Below are 12,029 nucleotides of genomic sequence, written 5' to 3'. Positions count from 1 at the left end.
GAGAAATAGGAACATTTTTACACTGTTGGTGGGAGTGTAAACTAGTTCAACCATTGTGGAAGACAGTGTGGCGATTCCTCAAGGATCTAGAACTAAAAATACCATTTGACCCAGCAATCCCATTACTGGGTATATACCCAAAGGATTATAAATCATGCTACTACAAAGACACATGCACACATATGTTTATTGTGGCACTATTCACAATAGCAAAGACTTGGAACCAACCCAAATGTCCATCAATGATAGACGGAATTAAGAAAATGTGGCACATATATACCACAGAATACTATGCAGCCATAAAAAAGGATGAGTTCATGTCCTTTGCAGGGACATGGATGAAGCTGGAAACCATCATTCTGAGCCAACTATATCATAAGGACAGAAAATCAAACACCGCATGTTCTTACTCATAGGTAGGAATTGAAAAATGAGAACACTTGGACACAGGGTAGGGAACATCACACACCAGGATCTGTCATGGGGTGGGGGGCTGGGGGAGGGATAGCATTAGGAGATATACCTAATGTAAATGATGAGTTAATGGGTGCAGCACACCAACCTGGCACATGTATACATATGTAACAAACCTGCACGTTGTGCACATGTACCCTAGAACTTAAAGTAAAATAAAGAAAAGAAAAAGAAAAATATTCACCTCCAAAAAAAAAGTTATGTTAAGTGAAAGAAGCCAGACACAAATGGCCATATTTTGTATAATTCCACTAATATGAAATGTTTAGAATAGGTAAATCCATAGAGATAATAGAGACAGAAAGTAGATCAGTGGTCACCAGGTGCTGTGGAAAGGAAGGAATGAGGAGTAACTGTTAATTAGTAAGGAATTTATTTTGCAGGAGATGAAAATGTTTTAAAATTAGTTAATAGTGATGGTTGCAAAACTATGTATTATAAAACCCAATGTGGGTAAATACATAAGAATGAAAAAAAAAAGAAAATAAAGTAATTCTACCCTTCAAAACGGTGAATTGATGGTATGTGAATTATATCTTAATAAAGCTGTTGTTACAAACATTATAGAGATCAACCTTAGCTGGACCCTTTACAGTGTCCATCAATCCTACCATTATTCTAATTAGACTGCTTTCCCATTCTCCGCAATTTATTCCACTCTTCTCATTCTTGCTCAGTACTCTCACTTTTCCCCTCAAACTCCACAGATAACCACATCTACTATGTTAGAGAAAACAAAAACAATCAACTAAACTTCTTCTGTATCTTGAATCCATATACCCAATTGAGTATCTGGAGTATTTATGAATATCTAAAATCAACATGGCCATATCTGTACTCATCACCTTCCCCCGAACCTGTTCTTATAGTTCTTTAAATCAAAAAAAGGCACTACCAACCTTCATCATTCTGGCTCAAACTGAAAACCTAGGAGTCAGATCTCATACCCAATAATCACTTAAGGCCTGTGGGATTGTATCTCCTAAATAATTCTGGATTGTCTCCATTCCTGATACCACTGTCCTAGGTCTAGCTACCATTTTCTCCCATCTAGACTAATAAGACAATCTTTCTAGTGGACCTTCACAATTTATTTTAACTCCCTTCTATTATAATTTATGCTCCATACTGGGGTCAAAACGAACCCTTAAAGAAAAGAAAATCTAATTTTACTCCTCTGTTTAAAACTCAAGGCATTAGGAAAATGGGTCTCAAACTTTTGTGTGCATAATAATCATCTAGAAAATGTCTTTAAAATGAAGATTCCTATGTCCCACCTGGCCTGTTGTGGTACCATTTGTAGTAGATAGTTAAATATTACAATTATGGTTATATTTATGTGTAGGACCAGGAGTATGACACCAGGAATGGAGACAGTAAGGAATTATTTAGGAGATAGAATTTTGCTGTTTTTCTCATTCACATTCTACCATATTTAATACTTTTAGACGTACAAATATTCAAATTTATTCACAGAATATTATTTTGTTTAATTATAATAGTTACCTTTTCCGGAATACTGATGTGCTCTCTCCTTTATCTTCTGCAAAATTAACTAATTTTGTATCATTAGGAACACTCTTCTCAGGTGCTATCTCAGTGCCAATGTGATTTTTATATTTCTGAGAACCATATGTCAGCTTGCCAGCAACATGTGATAAGTCATTTTTACCTATCCCTTCTAAATTTAGATCATCCTGTTCATATTTATCAGAAGGAAAGGCAAATTGGAATTTTTGTGTTGGTGAAATATAATTCTTGTCTTCATTAGTTATCTTTAAATTTGATGTTAACATTTTTGGCCTCTTTTCCTGACCTACAAAAAAGGAATATATTAATTATTACGTATTCTCCATTAAAGAAAACTTTCAAAATGATGATGAAAACTTTAATAAAATTCCAAGTTAAATATGAAAGCCAAAAGCAAAGCACTAGTAGTAAGACAATCTGTAATACCATATACGGTTTTAAAATACAGGTGATTGTTACACTTATGGTATATTACATCATTAAAAGACACTCAGAAATTAATATGGAATTACTGAATTAAATTTGAAGTTCATATGGCACCTGCATTATAAAATAGGTTTAATTTCTTTCTGACCCATAACAAATGATACAATTATACAATTATGAAGATTTACAATTTATATAAATGATTTACACACAGAAATACAATGACCAATTATATACAATGTTACCAAACACAATTCATTATTAACGTATCTAATGCTTTTAAGTTTGTAATCTTGCTTCTAAAATCAAAATAAAGGAATGTTTTCATCAGAGTGACAGAATTTTAAAAGTTTCTTTAGAGGCTTTACAAGAATTTTTAGGGAAGTTTAGGGGGAATTTGGACGTCTTACTAGAATTTAAATTTGTTTTAGCATCTATGTATCTACACTGTACTCTATGCTATATATTATTTGATGTAAGTATATATATAACATATATGTAAATTATGAAGCTTAATAAAATGTATGTGCATGAACATACGACCCAATTTAAAAATTAAAATTTTACTAATATTACATTATGTCACATACATTGTTTGAATGTGCTCATTTTTGAGCTTTCTAAAAATGGTATCACACTATATTTAACCTTCTGCATCTCCCTTTTTTCACTCAATATTTCTGGGATCTGGTTACCAGGCAATCTTACCTTTAGTAAATGGCAAGGCAAACTGAACAGCAGTGATAGGAGTTTTAATAGTCACAGAAAAAGCATTCATAAAACAAAAATCAAAATGTGTGTGTAATAGTGTATTGTGTGCATTTATGTATGCATATGTATGTGTATTACATGCATAAAGAAGAAAAATGTGTTAAATTTTAAGATTTGGTGGGCACTATTTTGTTTTTGGGGGTATGTATGTATTGAGAGATAAGGGGGGTCTGTTTGTTTATTTATTTATTTAGAGATAGGGTCTCACTATGTTGCCCAGGCTGGAGTGCAGTGGCTATTCATAGTCTCCCAAGTAGCTGGGACTACAGGCAAGTGCCACTGTATCCAGCTTGGTGAGCACTCTTTTTAATAAAAGAAGGATCCGATTTTCATTTTATTTCATTAAAATAAAGAAATTTTAATTGTTTGCATAATAAGTATACATATTTGGGGGGATATCCGATATTTTGATACATGCATACACAATGTGTAATGATCAAATCAGAGTTTTAAAAAAAATATTGCCATGAACTACGGGTTTGGCTTCACAACAAATAAGTGATAATTTATCCAACAGTTTATTACTTTCTTTCTTTTTTTTTTTTTTGAGACACAGTCTCCCTCTATTGCCCAGGATAGACTGCAGTGGCGCAATCTCAGCTCACTGCAACCTCTGCCTCCTGAGTTCAAGCCATTCTCCTGCTTCAGCTTCCTGAGTAGCTGGGACTACAGGCACACACCACCATGCCCAGCTAGGTTTTTTTTTTTTTTTTTGTACTTTTAGTAGAGATGGGGTTTCACCATATTGGCAGGCTGGTCTCAAACTCCTGACCTCGTGATCTGCCCACCTTGGCCACCAAGACTTTCTAATTCTTCCTCTAACTCCTGAATATCTGATATTTCTGAAATCAATACCCAATATGAGCATACATATTTTGGGGGCATATGCAATATTCTGATACATGCATACACAATGTGTAACAATCAAATCAGGGCTTTAAAATAAATATTGCCATGAACTGTATGGGTTTGCCTTCAAAACAAATATGTGATAATTTACCTAACAGTTTATGACTTTCTAATTCTTCCTCTAACTCCTGAGTATCTGGAATTTCTGAAATCAATGGAGCAGCCGGGAGAAACCAATCCAAAGACTTTTCATTATCTGGATGGCTATATAAAATATAAAAATGTGAGTATATATGTTAATAAAGATATAACATGAGTAGCTATGTATTTATTAAACATTACTCAATTATAGACTCTTAAACATCCTATAAATTAACTTTCTGTCAGCACTTTGATTTATCCCTACATAGCAGTGTTCTCAACCTTTTACCCTTATGTATCATAGGATTAATGAAACCGCTGTGTGAGATATGCTACCGAAATAATGGCAATAACTCTATATCCTTTTCTCCAATTCAAATGCCAGTAACAGGAATCTTAAATCTGCTCCAATATAAAAACAAAGGAGTAAATCATTCTCAAACTTTAGCATTTTAACTATTACAAGTAACAAATTACTTGACATATCTCACAACTAATCACAGGTCATCAATGTGTAAATGATACCATTACTGATATTCCAGAGCTGGGATCCCCAATTCCTGGGCTGCAGACTGATACTGGCCTGTTAGAAACCTGGCTGCACAGCAGGAGGTGAGCAGCAGGCAAGTAAGCATTACTGCCTGAGCTCCGACTCCTGTCAGATCAGCAACAGCATTAGATTCTCACAGGAGTGCGAGCCCTATTGTGAACTGCACATGAGAGTGCTCTAGGTTGCATGCTCCTTATGAGAATCTAATGCCTGATGATCTGAGGTGGAACAGTTTCATCCCAAAACCATCTGTGGAAAAACTGTCTGCAAATTCAGTCCCTGGTGCCAAAAAGGTTGGGGACCGTTGTTCTAGAGTATTCCTATAACATTATTACAAATTAATGTCCTAACCTAAATATTCTTAGTCCAGAACCATCTACAAACTACAGAAAAATCCAAGAAATCATTTGAAACTGACAATCTCTTTATAACCTATAGTAATTGATATTTTTGCCACCCTGTTGGCATCATTAACTACCCCTCCTCATCTTTCAACTGTGATCGTGTTAACTGATACTGTTTTAAAGGTTCCTTTCCCATCAAAGTTGATTTGTTCTTCATTAAGACAAAAAGATAAGTGTTAGGTGACAGGAAATAAAGTTGAGAAGAGCATCATATATTTTGTCTATACCAAATCCCAAAGATTTTACGATCTAGTCATTTAGGATGTTACGCTCTCTAAAGTGAGAGACTCAGTCTTTTACTTTTCTGTCTCTCAGAGCACCTACCACATAGCTACTCTGACCATATTTTCCAAGTAAAAAATCTACAACGCATTATCTGGCAACATCTGACAGACTGTTTAATAACAGGCCAGATATTTTAAAATTTAGGACTATGTCAGAGGGTCCCCAAGATCACCCCCAGTTCAATAATTCCCTAAAATGACTCATAAGACTCAGCATACAGTCCTACTCATGGCTACCAGGACAAACTCCAAGAAAAACCAGGCATGAGCTTTTAAGAGTCTTCTCCCAGCAGACTCTGCGGGAGGCACTTAATTATCTCAGTAATGACTTAGGACAATACCCGTGAAATGTTGCCAAAGAAGGGAAGCTCTTCAGGGACTCAATGCCCAGGTTTTTATTGAGGGCTAACTAACATTAGCATAAGCACCCCCTGTCTGGCACACACCTAAATTCCAGAATCTCAGAAAAAAAGCAGGTGTTCACATAAACCATATTATTTGTATAAACAGTTTACACACAGCAAGCCACTGTTGTCAGCTAATGGAGGGGATCTTCCTGAAATCTAAGTTCTCAGACGCTAGCCAAAGCCAACCTTGTAAACAGGCCTTTTCAAGAACAGCAGTTTAGGCTGCTATGTTAACTCTTTTCTACACAAGGACTATTTCAGAAAATCCAAGAAAGAGGAATAATAGCTCTACTATTCCACCTCTTAATAAAATCAAATCTCCCTTATAATTTCCCAATCTTTTTTCCAGAGGCGACATCATCATCCCAGTCACCCAGAATCAAACCACAGTATCTTTTTTACTACGTAGATCTAGATACATATTAGGTCTTATTGTATATTCTTTGTAATGCTTCTTTTTTTTTTTTTTTTTTTTGAGACGGAGTCTCGCTCTGTCACCCAGGCTGGAGTGCTGTGGCCGGATCTCAGCTCACTGCAAGCTCCGCCTCCCAGGTTTATGCCATTCTCCTGTCTCAGCCTCCCGGGTAGCTGGGAGGCGCCGCCACGTCGCCCGGCTAGTTTTTTGTAGTTTTTAGTAGAGACGGGGTTTCACCGTGTTGGCCAGGATGGTCTCGATCTCCTGACCTCGTGATCCACCCGTCTCGGCCTCCCAAAGTGCTGGGATTACAGGCTTGAGCCACCGCGCCCGGCCAATGCTTCTTAAATTCATCATTTCCTTTGTGTTTCCATGGTCATTAAAACAATCAAGGCTCTTATTAACTTGTCTTAACTGCCCTCACTGCCTCCAGGCTTTCTCTCTAATATATTTTACAAGTTCCTACCACATTCATTTGGAATTGCTTTTATTTCATTACTCCATTCAAAATCCTTCAGTGGCTTTCAAAGATTGCCAAACTTCCTAGTAGCCTTAGACTACCTTACAGTTTTAACTCTCCTACACATACCTTATAGTCTAAACTAAACTGAACTCCCTGTTGTATAACAAACAGATAATGCATTCCGTCTCTCCTCATCTTTTTTTTTTCCTTCTGAGACAAGAGTCTCACTCTGCCGCCCAGGTTGGAGTGCAGTGGCAAGATCTTAGATCACTGCAACCTCCACCTCCTGGGTTCAAGTGATTCTCATGCCTCAGCCTCCTCAATAGCTGGGATTACAGGCATATACCAACATGTCCGGCTAATTTTTGTATTTTTAGTAGAGACGGTGTTTCACCATGTTGGGCCAGGCTAGTCTCAACCTCCTGGACTCAAGTGATCCACCCACCTCAACCTCCCAAAGTGCTGAGATTACAGGTGTGAGCCACCGTGCCTGGTCACTCCTCATCCTCATTCAAAGATATTTACTCAGCTTGCCCCTGCGTCCTGCCCCCCTCAGACATCTACCTACAGAAGTTCCACTATTTTATGCATTCATTAATCCATTCAGTAATTATTTACCAAGTACTATGTGTCAGGTATTGTTCTAGGCACTAGAGCTTATATTCAAAGGCTGGCTCAAATCCTACCTTTTCCAAGAAATCTCCCTAGGTTCCCAAAGATTTTCTCCTCCCTTCTTCTTATAGAGGGAATCTCTAATATGTATATAGTCTGCCTTGAGGTGTGTGAATGTACAGATAGATAATAGCGAGAAACAGGCAGGTAAGTAGATGGATAGCTTTGACAGATATTTGATATTCCCTCTAGATTATAAACACCTGAGTTTTATTTTTATGTCCATTTACATCAGCGGTACTTAGCAAAGTCCTTTACATAATTTCAATAAATATTTGTTGATTTAATTCCATAGCCTTTAATCCATAGTGAATTATATCCAAAATCCTTATTCCAGCACTTAACACACATCACCATCTAACTTCAACTTAGAATTTCTAACTTTATGTCCGTCCCAATGTTTCTCCTTCATGAATCGTCTATTCCAGGCAACTTCTCTACACGTTATCCCTTACAAGTACCATGAATTGTCCTATCTCCATTCTTTTTCTCTTGCTCTAACACTCTGCCTTCAAATGCCCAGTTCTTCTCTTCCTATAGGAATTATCAAATCCTTCAAAGCCTCCTACAGTTTCCCCCTACTACCCAAAAAGCCTGACCTGCCTGTGTAGTCCAAGACAACCCTCCTTCCAAGTCTGAAATTTCATTGCATGAACATATGCCTGTCATTTGCTTTGCACATATTTCTGACTATATTTTCAGAAAAACAACCATGTTATAAGATTTGCATTGGCCAGACCTGATTAACACATGTTGCCCAAGTTGGATGTGCTCTTTCACTCTCAAAAGTGTCCCAGTATAGATGATTATTTACATGGTCATATTACTTATTAATGTCTTTCCATCTGTGTGTTTAATCTCTTCAACTAGATTTTAAGTATTGTGTAAGTAAAAGTCTGTTTCATCCTTTTTATAACCCTTTCAACTTTCAATCAATATTTGAATGAACAAGTAAAATAATGAGGCAATAAATATACCTCACTAAAATAGGATAGTACAATACACTAAAAATACATAGAAAATTCAAAATTGAACAATGCACATGAAAATCCATAAAAGCCAGTATTTAACATACTACCTACTCTCTAGTCTTATTTTCTTTGGTCTCACATCTTTATTCCCACCCCTACTTCCTGCCAGCACTTAATGTGCCTATCATACTTTGCCTTTGGCATACTGTTGTTCATTGTTTCCAAATGGTGACGTCATTCCTTGTCCTGAGCTACTCTTTGAGCATTATTTCCCATTTTTAGCTTGGACAAAAACAATCCGAACAAACCAGAAATGCAAATAAATGCAAGCAAAATAGGCAATAATCGATTCTTGAGTTTCACTCTGTTGCTCAGGCTGGAGTGCAGTGGCGCCATCTTGGCTAACTCCAACCTCTGCCTCTGGCTTCAAGCAATTCTCATGTCTCAGCCTCCCAAGTAGCTGGAATTAGCAGCATAGGCCACCAGGCACGGCTAATTTGTTGGTATTTTTAGTAGAGACAGGGTTTCACCATGCTGGCTACGCTTGTCTTGAACTCCTGACTTCAGGTGATCCACCCGCCTCAGCTTCCCAAAGTGCTGGGATTGCTGGGATTACAGGCGTGAGCCACTATGCCAGGCCCAAATCTATTCTACTTTTTAAATCATAACATTTAAGATGTTAAACTTCAGTTACTCCCCTATACTACTGGTAAGAGAATTCCATGTTTACCACATATGTAACTGAAATATCGTTCTGTTGATTCCTCATTTTTTTTTTTTTTTTTTTTTTTGAGACGGAGTCTCGCTCTGTCACCCAGGCTGGAGTGCTGTGGCCGGATCTCAGCTCACTGCAAGCTCCGCCTCCTGGGTTCAGGCCATTCTCCTGCCTCAGCCTCCCGGGTAGCTGGGATTACAGGCGCCGCCACCTCGCCCGGCTAGTTTTTTGTAGTTTTAGTAGAGACGGGGTTTCACCGTGTTAGCCAGGATGGTCTCGATCTCCTGACCTCGTGATCCGCCCGTCTCGGCCTCCCAAAGTGCTGGGATTACAGCTTGAGCCACCGCGCCCGGCCGATTCCTCATTTTTATTTGTATATTTACCAGAGAGAAAACTAAAACTCACCCAAATTCAAAAAACCCTAAAGTAATACACTGTGTTATCAATCTTTAAGGGAGACTTACTTTTCAACTTCATCTGGTTTTTCAAAAAACAAATTATCCAAAGAAAACGAGCAATCATTTGATTTCAGCATTGTTGAAAACTGGACTTTGTCATAAATCTACAAAATATGGAAAAAGTAGTTTATAAAGATGTAGAAAATTATTTTGTATAAACTATAATCACTAATTTTCCACAGTCTCCTGTAAAATATAACCACAGACTATCCTTCCAGCTTCATCGTCTGCAACTTCCTTCAAAGCACTTCAACATTCAAATACATTATTCTCTGTTTTCTACTCATTCATGGATTCAAACTTGCTCCCTTCTCTTCATAGTGCTCCAATGCTTGGAACATGCTTTCTTCCATTCTCCAACTGGCAAATTCCTCCCATCCTTCAAGGTATAGGTCAAATGACATTTCTTCTTCAAAGGCTTTTCTGAATTTGTCTTCTTCCTCAAGGCAGAATTAATCAGTCTTCTTGGGCTCTTAATGTTTTGTTCACACCTTTATTTTTGAGTTAGGACAGCACATTTTATTGTGAATGTGTGCACCTCTAACAATATACTATGTACATATGCAGGGATTTGCTTCAAAATAAAGGGGAGAGATGAAGGATTATTGAAATAATATTGACAATGAGTTGATCACAGCTAAAGCTATGTAATAGGTATATGGGGTTCATCATAATATTTTTTCATATGTTTGAACTTTTTCAAAATAAAAAAATTACAAGTTTAACATACATATGCATATATACAATCATATTATATAATGCATATAATACATATGTTTACATTCTTTTTAAAAGATAATTTTGCACTCAGAGATATTATCTAAATACAAAGGATAAAACATTCAGCAATGGCCACCTTGGAACATAACAAAATCTGGGGCTGAACAAAGATGCAATTAAAAAAAAAAAAACAGTCTCTAGATACATACATAGCTCCCATTAGAATTATTTTCCCCTGCATATCCCATTTTTTTCTAAATTCTTAAACATCAAAGAACATTCTATATGACAAACCATAAAATCAGATGAATTGCAAAACATAAATCACATTTCTGTTTCTTCTGTTTTAGTTAATACATTGTAAATTTGTCCTCAAGACAGAAACTACAATCAAAGAAACTGTATTAATGCCACCATCTAGTGGAGAAATACGCATTACCAAGTCAGATTATGTCTCTCCAATTTTGAATCCTCCTTGATGTGGGGATGAGATACAAGTGGGAGTGATGTGGGGAAGAGAGAATGTTTCCACGTACACTGCTTGACAAATGCTACTGTATGAGAACTAAACCTATATACATACTTTAGGGCTGTTCTTACTGATATAGAATATTGTGGGGTTTTTCGCTGTTTTCATTATTGGGTTCTTCCCCCTTCCATCTGTTTAATATAATTGCCCTCTTCATTTTTCTCTATCTATTAATCAGTTACCAACAAAAACAAGTGTAAACATGAAACAAATTAGTGTGGTTCTATATATGTCTAAAACAATTTATACGCAAAATAGAAGCCTAGGATAATAGGGCAGGAGGTAGAGGGAGTCATTCAGAAATATGCGAAGTCTTTAACAGCTTTAAGTAAACAATTTCAGAACTTGAAAACAATTATCTGAAAAAGTACAAATGAAAATGTTAATCACGTTTTATAGTGCCCAAAAGTAACAAATAAAATGTTACCTTTCTAGTTTTAGGAAAACTACGTTCAAGCAAAAGAAACTTTTCTAAAATAAACCTCACCAGGCCACTTTCATATGGCTTTGCTACCTCAGAATTTAAGTCGAAAATCTTAAGGCTAACATTTACACACTTGAATACTTTCTTCCCAAAGCAACTACAAATAGACAACAAAACTACAAATTTAAAACATTTGGGAAGAAAAGTGTTGCAAAAAACTAACAAAAACCTCCTATACAAACAGCATATATTTTCAAAAGAATTTTGATTTCTAGTTCTAGCATACAAGAATATAACTTGCTTTGGGTTCAGAATAAAAATATTGTGTACATATTTTAGTTCTTATACACTCCTATGGAAAAAAACACCGCTTATCTAAAACTGCATCCTCTCATCCTGCATTATTTTTCTTCATAGCATGAATTGATAACCAACATTATAGTATATGCTTAGTTGTTTATTATGTTTCTCCCTTTAGAGCAAGCATGGACTTTTTGCTCACTAATGTGTTCCAATAACCCAGAATAGTGCCTGGCACACAGTAAATGGTCCATACGAATTTATTGTGGAATAAATGCATTAGCAATAACCATTTTATAAAAATAATGTTAAATAAAAATAATTTTCTGTTAACTTAGAAACTTAAAATTTGACCAATCTGAAAAATGTGAATTTTTTTTCTAGTTCAGGATTTATGTAAATAAAATCATGAAGGTTCTAAAAGATGATGAATTTAGCACTTTCATTATGTAAATAAATCTTTTTTAAAAAAACAAACACAGGTCCTAAAAGGGACCATGCTACAGTTCAGTGTGAGTTTGTGATG

The 12,029-nt window shown here is 36.3% G+C and overlaps 1 protein-coding gene across 1 annotated transcript in view; it reads right to left on the bottom strand.

Moving 5' to 3' along the window:
* HFM1 (helicase for meiosis 1) overlaps positions 1-12,029 on the bottom strand; it is a 52,195-nt gene that overhangs the window by 33,792 nt on the left and 6,374 nt on the right. The window contains exons 2-4 of the mRNA XM_017855800.1: positions 9,537-9,634; positions 4,202-4,314; positions 1,981-2,290 (exon numbers count right to left, since the gene is read on the bottom strand). Of these exons, the coding sequence (XP_017711289.1) occupies positions 1,981-2,290; positions 4,202-4,314; positions 9,537-9,607 (494 nt within the window). The 5' untranslated portion in view covers positions 9,608-9,634. The remainder of the gene's footprint in view (positions 1-1,980; positions 2,291-4,201; positions 4,315-9,536; positions 9,635-12,029) is intronic.

The sequence above is a fragment of the Rhinopithecus bieti genome, unplaced genomic scaffold (assembly GCF_001698545.2).
Source record: "Rhinopithecus bieti isolate Rb0 unplaced genomic scaffold, ASM169854v2 scaffold_41619, whole genome shotgun sequence".
NCBI classification, from domain to species: Eukaryota; Metazoa; Chordata; class Mammalia; order Primates; family Cercopithecidae; genus Rhinopithecus; species Rhinopithecus bieti.
Note: the sequence above shows the minus strand (reverse complement) of the source record. Positions and strands in the feature narration are given on the sequence as shown.